This window comes from Diospyros lotus, chromosome 10 (genome assembly GCF_014633365.1).
Source record: "Diospyros lotus cultivar Yz01 chromosome 10, ASM1463336v1, whole genome shotgun sequence".
NCBI classification, from domain to species: Eukaryota; Viridiplantae; Streptophyta; class Magnoliopsida; order Ericales; family Ebenaceae; genus Diospyros; species Diospyros lotus.
The window spans coordinates 25185566-25203623 of NC_068347.1; the positions used below are offsets into that span (position 1 = coordinate 25185566).

At 35.8% G+C, this 18058-nt stretch overlaps 2 protein-coding genes across 2 annotated transcripts in view; both read left to right on the plus strand.

Moving 5' to 3' along the window:
* Positions 1-4355: 4355 nt before the first annotated feature.
* LOC127811534 (probable L-type lectin-domain containing receptor kinase S.7) lies at positions 4356-6876 on the plus strand. The gene is made up of 2 exons (XM_052351484.1): positions 4356-5700; positions 5802-6876. The coding sequence occupies exons 1-2, from the start codon at positions 4533-4535 to the stop codon at positions 6665-6667; spliced, it is 2034 nt and encodes a 677-aa protein (XP_052207444.1). The 5' UTR covers positions 4356-4532; the 3' UTR covers positions 6668-6876.
* A 1473-nt stretch (positions 6877-8349) lies between these two features.
* LOC127811201 (pentatricopeptide repeat-containing protein At5g55840) overlaps positions 8350-18058 on the plus strand; it is a 119863-nt gene continuing 110154 nt past the window's right edge. Inside the window, exons 1-4 of the mRNA XM_052350909.1 lie at positions 8350-8570; positions 13967-14034; positions 14123-15040; positions 17820-17976. Coding sequence (XP_052206869.1) covers positions 8378-8570; positions 13967-14034; positions 14123-15040; positions 17820-17976 — 1336 coding nt within the window. The 5' untranslated portion in view covers positions 8350-8377. The remainder of the gene's footprint in view (positions 8571-13966; positions 14035-14122; positions 15041-17819; positions 17977-18058) is intronic.

An 18058-nucleotide genomic window follows, 5' to 3' on the forward strand; every position in this document is an offset into this window, starting at 1 on the left:
TGTTAAGGCCTCTACTAGAGATAGATAGAAGGTACAACTAAAGGCAAGAAGAAAGGCCAAAAAGACTAGGACAGGATAGGCAACAAAATAACATAAGAAAAGAAGACGGAAGAACTCCTTAAGACAATGGGCCTACCCATCAAGCCACTCATGTCATCTATAGAGGGGAGACCATGCAGGAAGTTCTTCGTTATCTAGAAAAGTATACACTAAATAGGCTTATCAAGTCAACTTGTAAATAAAAATTCTTCTTACAGGAGAATGAGGAACCTACCACCTTCACTTCAACAGATAAGGGAATGTCACATGCTTCATGACAATCCCATGGTAATTTGTGTCATGATAGCCAAACATTCTATCGGGGCATACTTATAAACAACCATAGTTTAGTCAATTTGATTTACTAGAATTACTTTGAGAAAATAAACTTCTCCAAGGACAGGCTAAAGATTGTATCTTTTTGTCTGTATAGTTTCACTACAAAAGTTGTACATGTGGCTAGGTTAGTGCAGCTAGCTAGTGTGATAATAGGGATTGAGCCTCAAAATGTAACATGGTAGGGAAACTTCATGGTAGTCAAATCAACCTCATCAACTTACAATGTGATATTGGGACGTTTGTTCCTAAATGATAAGAGGGTAATGATTTCTTTAGGACATCTCTTGAAGAAATTTTTTACACCGGAGTAAGACAAGTATGAGGTGACTAAAAGGAGGTGACAAACTATTATATCTTTTGATTCTTCTCTACTAAAGGAAAGAGAATGAAGAGAGCAAGCCATGACTAAGCCTCAACCAACGAAAGAATTAGAGGCCATAAGGTTGAAATATAAAGATGGAGAGAAGCTAGTATACGTGGGAAGCCAGTTACAAGGAAAAACAAGAAGAGAAGTGGTAAAGTGCTTACAGAGAAACACATGTATTTACATGGACACCAACAGATATGCCTGCAATCAGTCTCTAAATGATCTCTCATCATTTGAACGTATATCTAAACGTGAAACCCATCAAGCAAAAGAAAAGAAACATTCCCCCCCCTCCCTGATGCAACAAGTCTTGGAAGAGAAAATCGACAAGCTTCTGAAAACAGGCTTCATCCATGAAGCATACTACCCTGATTGGTTGGCAATAAGTGCCATTCTTTTAATCATTTAATGGACTGGACTAATATGTGGAGGGGCAAGTGAGCTGACATTTCTTGAGTTTGCCTGAATTATCTGCTATCATGGTTCTAGCTAGGGGATTTATGTTGATGACAGATATTGTATTATTTTAATTGTTAAATATAATTAGGCATGGTTGTTTGGAGCTGGTGTCTTTTTCTTGTTTTGTTAAAATTATTTCAGTTTTTTTTTTTTTTATTATCTTTGATGCTGCTGTGAACTAAACTTGTTTTCTCATTTTCTCTGCGTTTACTGAACAGTGGGCATTGATCCCATTAATATTAAGGGTCATTATATTTTATTGTAGACACCGGTGGGGTTCTATATATGTATATTTTCATTAACTTGATGTAAGAATCAGAACATTACATGGCTCTTTGTAAGGAAGCGAGACATCAAATTAAGTGCGGGCTGCAGAACTTCTTGCAAACTATTGTGCGCTAGCTACTTCATCTAATCAAGAATGCATGCAAAATTTCTGAAACATTTAGTATAGAAAAAGTTTTTAAATTTTTTAGAATATTAAGGTTGAGAATTTATATTTTTATATTTAATATAACTTTAAAAAAATAATAATGAGAAAATAATATTTTCAGGATTTATTTTTAATTAATTTTCTCACAAAAATATTTTCATGAGAGTTGAAAATTTTGGATTCTTATAAAGTGGGCAAAGTTTTTAACAAATAAAAAGATTAAAATATTCCTTACCCTCTTATAATTTCATAACCCTTTTATGATTATTTTCGCCATAGTTTTCTTCTTACTGTATTTCTCACACGTCACAACCCTCACAGCTTTTTTCTTTTTTGTGTGTTTTAATATTTTATATACTATAAAAAATTTATCATTTTTAAACAAAAAATTAAATAAGGGTAATTTTAAAAAAATAACATGAATTACCAAGAATATTGCATTTAAACCAAATATAGAAATATAAAACTCTTATAAAAAAATACCTAACATTTTTAATAATATTTAAAATTAACTAAATATAAAATTACATAAATCTTGAAAATTAAATATTTTTATGAGCATTTTCAAAAATTATGAATCATAGGAATTTAAAATTTTCTTTTATACCAAACGTCCGTAAAAAAAAATAGTTTTGTTTCTTAAGAATATTGATTCTTTCATATATTTGCTTAATATTCTCGAGATTGTTTTTTTCTCAATACTCATTTTGTACATGTCTTTTTAGAATATATCAAAAGAGTTTGTGGGCATATGATTCAAGCAAATTAAGCTTCATGAATTAAATTAGTAATTATGTTATTGTGTGCTAAATTAAATTTAATGGGCCGGGAAGGCAATCACGCACTCTCGTCTGGGGCCTATTTACAGGTGAAGGTCACAAAGTTTGTCTCATCTCAAGGCTTAGTAGAAGGTATATGTCTCCATCTCTTCTTTAAGAGATTGTCTCTCTCAAGTCTCAAGTAAAGATAGAATATAAATTATCATTAAATTTATGCGACCTTTATCAATGTATGAAAAATGCTATTTCTACCGAAGAATTTTTATAGAATACTTACAGGGATGATATATCGCGATATATTAATTCCTGTTCATCCCCTTCTCCCTCTCCTCCCTTCCCTCGCCACTGCAACCTCACCCGTTGCCATTCTTCGCCTCCGCTTGCTCTTACCACCGCCTCGCCTTGCCTTGCCAGCGCCTCTACCACCTCGCCCCGTTGTCGCTGCAATCTCCGTCGCCTCGCCCCATCGCCTCGCCCTTTCGTCTCTGTTGCCTCATCGTGTCGTCTCGGTCGCCTCGCCTTGTCGCTATCGTCGCCGTCGTTGGGGCTGACGGTGTGAGAGGGAGAGCTAGAGAGAGATAGAGATAAAGAGAGATGCTATTGGACATTTGGATTATTAATTTTAAAGACAAAATAGATATTTTGATTCTTTTATAAATATTTTTATAATATATATTCTGTACAAATAACATTACACGTCAATATATATATATTGTCATGTCCAACCAGCAAGTCTAATAGGATGAAAGCTCCATCTTAGGAGGCTAACGTTGCTAATTGGCTGTAAGTTCACCAATGTCTTGTCAAGTTTTAGTTCCAATCTATCTCTTAGAGATTCTACTTTATTACTTACAACAATAAAATTATTTTTTTTTACAATGAAAAAGTCATAAATTAATCAAGTTAACAGTTAGGATAAGACACATACTTCTTTTCTTTTTTCAAAGAAAGAATGGGATATTGATGCGATGGGTCGGTCAAACCAAAGGGCAGTGGTCCGAGAAGAGAAGCAGTCAACATTATTATTATTATTATTATTATTATTATTTAGCATCCGGACAAGGTTACCATCTTTACAACGGCTACATGACGTGTCGAGAGAAAGAATCATTCCTGAGAGTTTGTTCCCTGAAAGATTGCAGATTCACATGCATCGCAGCCATTGCCTGGCAACCTTTTCACACTCCCATCCCATGGCTTTAGATTCCAATTTTCTTGCAAACAGGAGAGAAGCTCTCTCTATATATATCAAGTATTTGTAACCACTGCCAGTTTAACACATTGTTGGGTTTGAGGTTTTATATGGTTTTTTTTTTCTTATTTAGATTTTTATGTGATCTAAATTTATAAGATTAAATTATTTATGAGACCGTTACGAAAGCTTATTAAATTTTTTTAAGATATACTTTGATCTTGTTAAATTGTTGATCTAATCCCGAGTTAATCTTTTGAATTTAATAAAAAAATATTTTAATTATAAGAGTAATATATTTTTTTATGTTGTTTAAGTGAATATTTTAAACAAAATTTGAAACTAAAAAGTTACTAATTAATAATCTTAGAAATTTTTTTATACAGAATCAAAATACAATTATGTTTTAAGTAAATTGTAAATACAAATTAATTTATATATTTTAATATATGAGTGTTAATAAGTCATCTTAGAAAAATAAAATGTCTGTTTGTCTAACATTAACTTATGATTACGACAATGAAATGTCTGTTTGTCTAGCATTAACTTATGATTACACACACACACACACATTACGGTTATCTTTTCCGACCGGTAAAAGCAAAACCCAAAGCAGAGGGCAGGATAATGAAAAATAAAGAATGCCAGTAGAAACGCCGTCGTTTCAGAAGTCCCCAAATTTCCCAATATAACCGTTGCAAAGCCCTATTATTCTTTGTTGAACCCACATATGCACATGATCTCTTGTTTTCCTTTTTCTTTTCTTTTCTACCACGCGCCCATTCCCCCAACCGTTTCAAACCCATTTTCCCACCACCACCTGGTCCACCTCCACTTCTCTCTCTCTCTTTCTCTCTCTCACGAACCCCAAAACCAGAACTCCAAGATCTCTGTAATTCTTCTTCCATTGATTTCTCCCAAGAAATGCATCCAAGAAACCTCCTCGTTTTCTTGCTTCTTCTCTTCCTCTTCTTCCCAAACCCAAATCTGGCTTCGCCGGAAAACCTGAGCTTCGACTTCCCCGTCTTCACTCTCCGGAACCTCACCCTCCTCGGCGACGCCTACCTCCGCGACGGCGTCGTAGGCCTCACCCGCGAGCTCCCCGTCCCCTTCTCCAGCTCCGGCACCGCCATCTACAACCGCCCCGTCCCCTTCTTCGACCCGGACTCCAACTCTACCGCTTCCTTCTCCACAACTTTCTCTTTCTCCATCACCAACCTCAACCCGGCGTCGTCGGGCGACGGCCTCACTTTCTTCCTCTCGCCGGACAACCAGACCCTCGGCAGCCCCGGCGGCTTCCTCGGCCTCGTCAACTCCTCCCAGCTCACAAAGAAAAAATTCGTCGCCGTTGAATTCGACACCCGGGTCGATTCCCACTTCGACGACCCCAACGGCAATCACGTCGGGTTGGACGTCGACAGCCTGATTTCGATCAAGACCAGCGATCCGATTTCCGACGGCATTGATCTGAAGAGCGGGAATACAATCACATCTTGGATCGATTACAACAGCGATCGGCGTGAACTCAACGTGTTCTTGAGTTACACTAGTTTCAGGCCAGAATTTCCTGTTTTAACGGTTCGTATCGATCTCTCTGATTATCTCAAGGAGAATCTGTATGTTGGTTTTTCGGCGTCCACAGAGGGAAGCACCGAGTTGCATCTGATTGAGAATTGGAAGTTTCAGACTTCCGGATTTCGCCCGATTCGGCCTAAGAGTCATCCTGCTCACAATGTTTCGGATAGTTCCGTGATTAGGCCGCCAATTCCGGTGGCTGAATCATCCAATAGGCATCGCATGAGGCTCGGTCTGGGGCTTGGAATCGCCGGTCCGGCCTTCTTCTGTGCGTTTCTCGTTGTTTTTGGGTGGATTTCGATTCGTAGATGGAGGGGAATCAGAATGGAAATGGGCCTAAAATCAGAGCTCGTCACCGGGCCAAGACAGTTCAGCTACAGACAGCTGAAATTGGCCACAAAGGGGTTCCATTCCAGCAGGGTTCTAGGCCATGGGGCTTTTGGTACTGTTTACAAGGCCCACTTCCCGGCCTCCGACACCGTTGCTGCAGTGAAGAGATCAAAACACTCCCACGAAGGTAACGTTAACATATACAACCTTTCCTTTTGTACATGGTTGGTTGTATATTCTCCCTTGAATTCGTGGTTATGTCTCCTTCGCGTTATATTCTTTCTTCAGGTAAAACCGAATTCCTCGCCGAACTGTCGATTATTGCTTGTTTGAGGCACAAGAACCTGGTCCAGCTCCAAGGCTGGTGCGTGGAGAAGGATGAATTGCTGCTCGTTTACGAGTTCATGTCCAATGGATCTCTTGACGAGGTGCTTTACAAAGAATCCAGTGACAATCCACTGAAATGGCTGCACCGATACAAAATTGCGGTGGGGTTGGCCTCTGTCTTGACCTATCTGCACCAAGAATGCGAGCAGCAAGTGATTCACAGGGACGTAAAAACCAGCAACATCTTGCTGGATGCGAACTTCAATGCCAGGCTTGGGGATTTCGGGCTGGCAAGGCTGATGGACCATGACAAGAGCCCTGTTTCGACTCTGACTGCCGGGACCATGGGCTACCTGGCCCCCGAGTATCTCCAGTACGGGAAGGCGACTGAGAAGACCGACGTGTTCAGCTACGGCGTGGTGGTGCTGGAAGTGGCCTGCGGGAAGAGGCCTATCGAGAAGGAGCCCGGCAGCCAGAAGATGGCGAATTTGGTGGATTGGGTGTGGAAATTGCATTCCCAAGGGAAGTTGATTGAGGCGGCTGATGTGCGGCTGAAGGGGGAGTTTGAAGAGGAGGAGATGAAGAGGCTGCTGCTTGTGGGGCTGAGCTGCGCCAACCCCGACAGCGAGGCGAGGCCATCGATGAGGCGGGTTTTGCAGATCCTCAGCAACGAGGCAGAGCCCATCTGCGTGCCCCGGGTCAAGCCAAGCCTCACTTTCTCCTGCGCCTTGCCATTGCGCCTGGAGGACATTGTGGAAGATGATGGTGAAGAGGAGAGCAACAAGACAATAGAAGGCGGCATTAATGTTGAGATCAAAGTTGAGTGAAGTTTTGTTTTTGAATTCTTTTGTTGTCTACTTCTTCTATGGTGGTGTTAAAAGACAATAAGTTCAGTGGCCTGAGTTCAAAGCCATTCCATTGAACTGCTTGGTCTTCCACTGCAATTCTAGCTATATATATAGACATCACTTCCACTGCAATGCAGTAACTTGAATCCGCATCACATGAACTTAGTGGTTCATATTAAAACCTTTCTAGTGCTTTGCCTTCGATATTAACTTAATGGTTCTTATTATGGTTTACATTGTAATTGGGTTCGGTTTGGTTTTTGGGTCGCGCTATTCGTACAGAAAGGGTTCACAAAACCACTTTACAGACGCGATAAATCGCGAGATTTTGACATCAAAATATTGCGATATATCGCGATTTCACCCATTTCTCTCTCTCTCTCCCCGCCCGCCTCGCCCTCACCTGTAACCTCACTGTCATCTCGCCTCTTGTCGCAGCTACAACCTCACTACCTCCCGTTATCTCTCGTCGCCTGGCCTTTGCGCCTTGTTGCCTCGCCTCCTCATCGCTGTAACCTCCAGCAGCTGGCGACCACTCAAAACAACCGAGGTGCAACGGAGGACTGCGAAGGCGATGGCGAGGCACAAAGACGAGGCGAGAGAGAAGTGAGGTGAGAGAGAGAGACAGATGAAAGAGAGAGAGTGTGTTGGGTTGAACAAATTAGGGGTAATTTGGTCATTTTATGATTCTGTAAAGCTATCTGTACACCCTTTCTATACACATAGCTTTATCCTTGATTTTTAGACTTTATAATTTAAACTGAATCTAATTTAATGTTAATTGGGTCCAAAACTTAGACTCAAAATTAAATTAATAAAAAAATACCTAGACTAAATCAATCAAATCACATTATTTCAAACTGGTTATTACGTTTAGTTGGATGATTAACAACCGTAATTAACATAACTTAATTTAATAAGGAAGTTAGAAAAGTATTTTCTTTCATTTTGAAATTTAAATTAATTTTAAGTATTTAAAATAAGAAAATAATTATTGTCATTAGGAAGGCAGAGATGAATATTAAAATCACCAGTTTTTTAGTGGATAAATTGAATTTGATATATTATATGTGTTAGCTTTATTAATTATTTCACGAAAATAAAAATAAATTTCATCTTAATTCATTTTCTCTTTAATATTAGGAGTTGGTGTCATCAATAATGTGGTGACTTCTCATTAGAAGAGACTAAAGAGATCATATGTCATTATTTTCTCTTCCTAACAACTCGTTTAATAAGAATGCGACACAAATGATAACTCATCGCATTACTCTTAAAAAAAATGATATTAGATCAATTAATATGTTACAATCTAATTTAACTTCTTAACATCCTAATTTGTTTATATATTTGTTATAATCTAATTTATATATAAGGGTAATGTTATGTTATTCATTGACGGACAAATGCTATGTTGCCCATTAGTGAGGGGGGGCGCAGGCCCATGCACATGAGGCTTGTCTCTGCAAATTCTTTGTTATTATAGATTTCGAAATATTTAATTGAATTGATTTAATCATTGTCAATTTAATAATATAATTATACATTTATGCTTCTTGAAATTCAATTTAATAATATATTTAATTTTTAATAGCCTAGCAAAAATATATAAATAAAGTCGTAGTGTTTGAGAGGAAACATGATCATATTCCTTTCTTTTCTCTTTGTTTGGTTTGAAGGCTTTCTTGAATGACGCCTTTGCCGCCTTGGTGCAATCAACAAATGCGATCGGCAAATGGGGCAAGAAATTTGGGCTTTCAATCGAGTTCGAGCCCTTCAATGGCTGCTTCGGCGGTTAAAGTCCCAATGTTCGCAGATACTAATTTGGGCACTCGCGTTGCCATTGACGTCTCTCCCGATATCGCCGTCGGAGATGTCAAGAGTAACAGCTTTCCCTCCATTGCAGTTTCACTTCTCTCCCACCTTTATATGTGTGTGTATATATATATGAATGTATCTTGCATATTTATCTGTAAAAATCAGTTCCTTTTGCATTTGGGGACCTAGGTTGTTGCCCTGCTGCTTCTTTATCTTTCTGGTTTCTAGAATATCCAAAGACAGCTTGCACTTTTCTGGTTTGCGAAGTTGTTTTTTTGGGTCTGGAATGATGATCATGGGTTTTAAACTGGGTGTTTGATTTGAGTTTTTAGCTCTGTGTGTTCTAAAATTGTGCAAATTGCGATGTTTTTGCTTTGGGGATTGGACTGGAATGCGGCCCAAGTAGACGTTTGAAGAAACGACGCTGGGAGTATATTTTTCTACTGGATAAGCGAATGTATCACCTTTTCCATTAAACAAGGGGCGCTTTTGAAACTTTTCTATTTCCATTTTTTGTCTTGTTGATATTATTGGTTTTGCTGTTCTACTTTTGATGTGATGCATTATTTGGTGAATATCTCTTCACTTGACCGAATATCCTCCTAACCCTTGCTTCCCCTTGGCATATAATGCCATGGCATTAGATAGAGTGCCCTACCTTTCATTTTATTAACGGTGACATTTTCTAACACAAACTCAACTCTGTAGAGCATTTATGGGCTCAGATTTTTACCAATGCCCATGGGCTTATTGTGATTTAGCCAGCCCTGTACATTCACATTCACTACATTGATCCCTAGGAGCTTGAAAGGGTAGGTTAAGGAATTAGATCTGTTGGTTAAACACTACCAACATCTGTTATTCACTCTTTTAACTGCTTGTACAGAGAGCAAATGTACATTAAAGAAAGTTTGGTACCGGTATAGTCAAATGCCGAGAACATTTGAGTATCATCCTTGTAATGGACCCCATTTCATCTTACAGCAATAGCATATCAAGCCTTAATCCCATTATGTTGGGTCAGCTGTACAAATCCTAGCTCACCAATCATTTCTATCTTGGCCTTTTGGCAACAATCATAGTTGTTTATAAGTTAATCTTTGGGCAATGCTTACAGGAATAAGTCTCCTCAAGCTTGACTAGAGTGCAACATCATGAATCTCCTCTCTTTCCATGGTTGTTCAAGCGTAGCGTCTGAGATTCTGGCAGGTTAAATGATTAATCTTAAATCAATGAGTACATTAGCCAACTTTCCATCCTCTATCAAAACAACAACAACAACAACATATCCAGTCTTTATCCCACTATGTGGGAATAGCTTGTCTAGAGTTCATGTTTTGAATCCGACTAGGTTTTACGTTGGCTGTCGGCTACCTAACACAACCCTCCTCTTTTATCCGGGCTTGGGACCGGTAGTGGATAACATCCCCAGGCAGAGTTTTTCCATCCTCCATCACTTTTCACTAAATTGTTTTGATGCCACCTCAAAGATATTGTGAGGACTCAAACTCCTTGATGTTGGTATTTGCATGGATTAATTCAGATTTTAAATTGGTACGACACGAATTGGTGGCCAAATATGATGGATTCAAAGTTACAGGAGTATAGAATCCTTTATTTCACTTTTTCTTGGATCTCTTTACATGGCCCAAGGATGAGCCTTGGTAGCAATGATAAGGTTGCTCCTTGTGACTAGAAGGTCACAAGTTTTAGTGGTAGAAACAACTTCTTTGCAGAAAAACAAGGATAAGGTTAGATGTAAAGAATGACCCTCTCCCAACTCATGCAAAGTAGTGAGTCTCATGCACCAGGAACACCTTTTCTTTTTTTTTTTTTAATTTTACACAGCCTTCAGAAAGCAATCAAGGACAAGGCTTCATGATGCATCTATTGTTATGGTGAAATTTATTCTTTGATAGTACTATCTCCACCTTTCCTTTGGCCCGACCTATTCAAATATGAAACTTCTACATGAGCTCCACCCAGAACTCCATTATAAATTTAAGTAGCTAAATCAAGCTTGCATACTTTTATTGATACAAACATCAATTATAAAAAGATTATACATAACACCCCACTCTCCCAGGCATGTTATAAACCGAAACTAGGGGAATTTTTTTTTTCTAAAAGAAATAATTATAATTAATTCAACTTCCATTGTTAAATAAATTCATTCCCCCTTAGCTGCTCTAGTAAATCCCTTTACACATTTTCTTTTGGTTAAGTAAGTTAACTCAATAATCATTAGAGAGTCTGACCCTTGATCTAATTGAAAATACAATCATTTATTCTCAGTGATAATAAGAGTTTCAAGGGTGATAATAAGGTTAAGGGTGAAAATAAGAGTTTCAACCCCATTTAAATGTGTTTAGATCGAACCTCGGTGATATTACCATTTTATACTCTTTGTAAGTCATCTTTAGCCCACCCTTAGGCTTAAGAGACTCCCATTTTTTTTTAATATAGTTGCTACTCAATATCCCATTGAAGTCAAATATTTAAAATACCCAAGTCATCATCAAAATTCATGAAAATTTTACAACATCTATAACACTCATAAGATGACCTTGTGTAAAAATATCAACTTCAAAAAACATCAGTTGACCCTTTGAAAAATTATATAAAGTTGATTGTTCACAGTTTTGATCCTACTGTGATGCACTTCTATATCTCGGGTATTTAACTGACCAATCTCCACCTTTTCATGTGAACCATACACCATTGGAAAGCTCACTTGACGGGCTACAATATATCCAAAAATCATTTGTTGTTATTAAGGTTTGAACTTCCCGAATTTGATTCTAATTCAGTTGGTCTGACCAAGCAAATGCACTGCACAGTCATTACCAAAAATGGGCATATCTTTTTCCACAAATTAAATGATGTGAAACCAAATTTTCTAGAAACTATACTTCCTTGACCATCATCTACAATTTTATTATAATTTAGTATAATGTCTACTATTCTCAATAATCCGTCAATATGGAATGGTTTGTAGTAACGTTCTATTTTAAATCATTTAGACAAGTTTCACCGGAAAATTCATAACTAAATGTAAAAAAAAATTCAGTGATTATTGTGCTAAAAGTTCAGCAACACATCCTAGTTTTTGGAAAAGATATAGTTAAGGACATAACCATACACTAGGAATGTCATTTTAAGGCAAAATAGTAAGTGTTACTAATATAGGTGTATGGCAATTTTTCATCCCAGACATTCATAACAAAGTTACTTTACATTTCAACCTTTCAATAGTCTACATATTGCCTCATAGGGATTAATTTTTATACAAAACCCTACCAAAATGAAACCCTTGTAGTTTAAAGCTCACAAGGAACATAGACTTGCAATATGTAACCAAAACTAATTAAAATATTCATCTATGCCTCATATTCAAAGGTCATATTCCTTCATTCAACAATCTTCTCTTTGCCATTAGAAGATATCTACATATATATACATTTTGTAGGAAAAAAATATATTTGGGGTTGAGCTATAGATTTATCAAGCATTGCATGAACATTTGACTTGTATTGCATTTTCAACAAACTTCAAATGTATCAAAACATTCTCATATAACATGCATTTTTCAAAGAATAGCGAACAAATATGCATAACCATTTTCAACATTTTTCACAAGGTATTCAAAATAGCATTTATTAAGTCAAATCATCTTGTCAAATAATGCAAAAAAAAGTCTGCTCATACACCTTACTTTGCTTTACTTGAAGAAGATTTGCAAGCTTCTTAACTCCTTTCTCTTTCTTTAGCTAAAGCCTTCTTCTCCTTAACTAAGCTTATCTTTTATTCTCTACTCTTCCCACTTTGATTTGATCTCTCTCGCTCTCTCTCTGGTCACTAAGGGTGGAAGATCACCCCCTTCTCCTCCTTTACATAGGACTTAAATTTTTTCCTTAATTTCTCCATGAGAGGCCAACAAATTTAGAGAACTTTATTTTTTTTTAAACTTTCCTTTCTTGTGTAATTGACTCTCCTTAAGTTGAATTGAATCCATTTTGAGGATAAGGTGGCATGAGAATGAGATTTGGCTGCACCACCACCTTCCAAATGATAGTTTTGGAGAAAGGGACCCAGTGGTCCCTTTCTTGTGGGCTTCCAGCCCAGCTGGAATGGCAGCATGCTGCTGCCACTCGCAGGTGCTTGGCCTGGCTAAGTGCCAGGCAGGCAATAGGCATGCCAGGTGCCTGGTCAATGGCAATTAATTTTTTTAATTTTATTTAATGCAATTAACATATATATAGGAAGAAATATTTATTGAAGGGACATGATTCACATCCCTTCTTAATGCTTCACATGCGCAGCTTCTTAGTTTTCTTTTATTCATATATATATATATTATATTTCACATTCTTTTTCTTTGCACGTGTGTATATACATTATATGTCCATCTTTTTGATCAATTTCTTTGGTCAAGCATTCTACTTTCCAATTTCACAAAATGTTTATGCATCTATATATTCAACCACTACCAATTTAGGTTCACACTTACCCAGTAAATCAAACAAGCCTTTAAGTCCCACTATTTAGTTCACAGTACTAATATTCGATTACTAATCAAATTTATCTCAACCTATATCTTTTCCAACCTTTGCTTAGGAAATAATTCTAAAATTTATTTGTGATAATAATTATTTTCCTTGACCACTCAAGTATCAAATTTTTTAATTAATCACCCATTAATCTCATTTTTAATGTTTTTTCTTCAAAAATTGATTCCCCAAACATTTCACAAAATTTTGTTAATTACACTAGCACCCAAATTTCTAAATAAACCACTAGGTCTTTCATGTAATGATTTTTCTCCCAAAAAATTGACACTCCAAAATCCTAAAGAATTTTGACAATCTGGCTAGTACCAAAATTTCCAATTTCTTTGTTAATCAAACCTATTCCAAGATTTTCCTCAGAATTTAACACTTCAAAATTCTGTAAAATTTTGAGGTATACCTTTATCTGCAACTTGGGTGATTAATGAACCATGCACAGAACATTTGCATTTCATGACTGTGCAAATGACTTGTGTTTCATCTTTGTTTGTTAATGATTATAGAATTAAATAGCTGATTCAAGGTTGCATTCTATCATTGATCCAGACATCAAATTTCAAGAAATACAGATGCCTTAATCGGGGACTTGGTGATTAATGAACATTGGCACAAAACATTTATGTTTCATGAAACTGCATACATGACTCCTGTTTCGTCTTTCTTGTTCATTTGTTTTCTTCCATGAAATACGTATTTATTGTCCATTTATCCGGTTTTAGTTCATCTGTTCTTAGTTTGGCAGAGTGTGTTACCTTGATATCTCCATAATCTTTTCAATTGTGCTCAGTCTTTTTTCAGTTAATGATGTGGTGAAGAGGGCATAAACACTGTAACAGCCAATTTTTTGGCATTTGCTCAATTTTGTTGTTAACTAATAACCTCTGTTTTGTAGGAGAGCTTCAGAGAGCACACTTGAATTGCTTTCCTAATATTGGAGAGATTGGGGTAAATAGATTAATGGTATGTTATTTGATTCTTTTCTTCCCAGTCTTGATTACTGTCTTGCTGGATATCTACTCTATGTACAGATGAAATTGGATGTTTACAGGTAAAGCGAAAATCATGTTTTTACCACCTTCCCAACTCACTGCCCGTAAAGCATGCTTACCAGGGATGGAAAGGAAGTTGGTTTATTCGCATGGATACATGTCCTCAGAGTGCTTTTGGTAAGTCAGGTTTATCAGAATGTCTGGCCGTAGACGTTGGGGATCCTTCGGATATTGTTAATGTTACTGATTCCATTGAACCTAAGAACTGTATGTCCAATGAGAATAACACCAATTGCAGAAGAAATAAAAGAGGGACAAAAAGAATTCCATGCCTGAAAGTTGTACTTCCAGTAATTCTAAGGCTTGTCTGTCTTTCGAAAAGGATTAGAAGGAAGAAGGTAAAGAAAAATAATTTTCTACATCCTAGAGTAAAGGGGTTTGAAAATTGCCCCCTTGATAGAAATGAATACGGTAGTATTAAGGAGGAGGAGATATTTGCTCCTAGAACTGACACTGAGAGTAGAGGGCACGGGAAATCTGATGCAACAATGGAGAGCTCTAGTGAAACACTATCAGAAGTGATATCAGTTTCAGGCATCATCCAGAAATACTTTTCAGCTTATGATGAGGTGACTCTAAGCCCTGATATTATGGGTACAAGAAACCAAATTCAACATGAAGAGCAGTTGACAACTGGAGAAGTTAGTCCAATGCTACCATTCACACCAAAAACCCCTCCAAGAATGCTACCTTTTCCATTGCCTAATGATCTAAGTTCCACAACCTCGAGGGGCAAGTTCAAGAGAACTGAAGTTGGGAAGCGTCTTATTTTGGCCTCAAATAAGCTCGGGATGCCTTGTAGTACATGTAAACCTACATCAGGTCTCAGTAGAATCAGAAATCAAAAATCATCTGTTCCCAAATCTTGTTCCGTTACCAGAAGCAGAGTCTTTGAAATCAGTGACAGCGACGATGAATAATCTTGAGGCACCCTGAACCACCTCATCGGGTGTTTTTATGCTGCTGGAGTTGTCGGCTTATTCTTGGTCCACCTCAAGGAGGTTTCCTGGCTGGACCTAGTTACAATGTAGCTGAAAACTTGGGTACTTTGGGGACTTAGTATGGCTGTCTTTCTTGAGATTTTTGGTGATTTATAGGTTCGATAACCTTGTTGGGTTCAGATTTGTATCAGGATACTGTACATATGATGTGAAAAGTGTTGACTTGAGTAAAGGTTTACAAGCCAACACTTGGTTATTGTTATGTGCATAGCTAGGAAACAGGTTTTACAATGACCCCTTTGTTTGATTTGGAGTTCCTAAATTTTGTTTCTTAGGTTACATTTGGAGAGAAGAATTTCAAATGATGTCATTTGAAATTTGTAATTTATATGTATATTTCAGATTTGTCATTTCAAATATTACTCCTTTTGGTGTTATTTCTAATTCTATTATTTATTGAAATCAAATTTAAATGTTTTTAGCAAAAATGCATCCAAATAACGTCTTTGGAATTTTAAGTACCAAATATCAAACAAAAGGGTAAGTAAAAAAATGTTTAAATTTTGTTTGATTTTCATATTTGTTATGTAAATTGCAATTTGAATTTTATCATTCTAGAGGTAAATTGCACTCGAATTCTGTGGAGTTGAGTTATTTGTACACATACTCTTTGTGGTTTAGAAATGATTTTAAGATTTTTATCGTTTAATATTTTTTAAACACCCTTTTTTATCGTAACATCATTATTTAAACACTAATTAACTGAATTTAAATACTAGTTAATTAAATAATTAGTATTTAAATTAATTAGATACTTTCATTAAAGCTATATAATAAATAAAAATTAAAAAATAAAAGAAAGAGAAAGAGGAAGGGAGGGAAAGATATTGCAAATTATAAGTCTGGAACCATGGTTTTTCAGTGATTGAAAACAATGAGTTTTCCAGATGGAACCATCATATTCATCCATTTTTCCTTTCATTGTCTCATTGTTAGCTATCACAACCACGTAGCCATAGCTTTACATCCGAAAGCTCATACCAACCACTTATTAGACCTCGGATCACATTGTAAGACAATAAAGTTTTTGCTCGAATCTTACAATATTACAATATTAGATATTATTTATTATTCAATACTAAAAACAAAACACACAATAAAAAAAGAGTTAAATAAATACTAAAATGTTCAATCATTTTAATCGTTCATTTATGCAAACTAGTAAGTATTAATAAACCAAATCAATGCGAAAAAAAATCATCTATTCTAACAAAATGTTTCCCCTCCCTCTTCAATAACTATATGAAAATTCTCAATGGGGTAAGCAACCAAAGTTTTTTATTTATATAGAAAATTATGGTAAGAGGAACCTAACTCAAATGTTTTTTTAATAAGTCATCTCATTAAGCATTTAGTAAATTGCAGGCTCTCATTATCTTTTCATATCACACATAATTAAATGTTGAGATTAATTTAGTCTCAAAAAACTAACTGAATCACTTTTAATGAATTTTATTAGTCTCATCAACTCATTTTTCACGATCTAAAGTTTCGATTAGTGGTCCCGTTTATAGAAAAATTCTAACATTCTTTTACTTACACAACTCTAATTACGTTTTAATGTTTTATTTTAAAAAAACTTTATTTAATAAAATGACTCTCAAATTGAATAAAGTTTTTTAATTACATATTTAAAACATCTTAGTCTAGAACCTCATTCAAAAAAATAGTTAAAACTGTACTATTACAATCATCACATGATTTTTATGACATTCAAACTTTTTAAAACAATAAATTATAATTATTCTATAACTTATAACAAGTCCAAAAATTACACCTCAAGCACACTGATGAAGCATCAATATATCCTATTAAACACAACCATCTAGAAATATCATTTGAGCCAACTAGTATTAGGGTCGTTATTTCTATTCCTATCATTGTGTCAAATTGTTACTTTTACAGCTTTTTTATGCATTGTGGTATTTGTTCATGTGAAGAGTAAATAACTCAATGTAATAGTCAAATTTAATTATCTTTGTCATTAAAAAAATATTATGACTGGAAGTATTTTATGATACTTGTTAATGCAATACTGTAACACTAAATTAAAAAAACTTAGAAGATTTTTACTTTCATTGGAGTAAAAATTGTGTTGCAGAGTTTTACTATTTCTTCTTACAAAATTATTGATTTGTGAATTATTTTTTTGTGGTGAGATTGTAAATTGTTTAATTTTTTATAATTAATTAATATATTTTAAGTAACTAATATAGTAGAGAGAGGAGAGAGAAAATAAGGATAAGATAGTTATTTTATTTTTAAATTATTATTACTTTCAAAATATAAAGATAGTCTTTTACAAGGCAAATTTTAAGAATAATTAGTTAAATTTACTTAAAAAAAAAACTTTGAAATCATTCACCCTTTGCCAACATCCCGATTCCAAACAAAATGTAAGGATTGATTAATAGTTGTTAAATAATTTCTTTATAATCAAAACTGTTGTATAATTTGACTGTTCAAGTATTAAAAGTATAATTTTTACAATTTTAAATAAACTTAAATGGACCTAAATTTAAGTTAATAGAGGGATTAATTTACAGCACATATTGATCAACTGCTATATAAAGGTATAGGCTCTGTAATTAATCGAAAATTAAGAAAACGTCCGAGCGGTGTTCGAATATTTGCATGGTATGGTATGGGCAGTAGACGAAGAGAAGGGAGGAGGATCGGTGTGATGTGATGCGTTATGTGTTTCAGTTATTCCACAGCAAGAAGAATCTCTCTTTTCCCCCACAAGATCTCGATACTTAGAACAACTTATCGCATGGGGTTTTCTAAAGATTTCAGCCAAATAGCGAGAGATGATCAAGGAAGCAGAGCTTGGAACAGAACACAAACACCTGGTGTGCATCTCTTTCTCTCTCTCTCGTCTAGCTCTCTCTCTCTCTCTCTCTCTCTCTCTAAATGTTTGTGCCTGTGGAAACA

Excerpts from the sequence above, each read along its gene's own strand:
- LOC127811534 (XM_052351484.1), top strand. The coding sequence starts at position 4,533 with ATGCATCCAAGAAACCTCCTCGTTTTCTTGCTTCTTCTCTTCCTCTTC. Across the intron at positions 5,701-5,801 it reads ATCAAAACACTCCCACGAAG|GTAAAACCGAATTCCTCGCC; the intron begins GTAACGTTAACA and ends TTCTTTCTTCAG.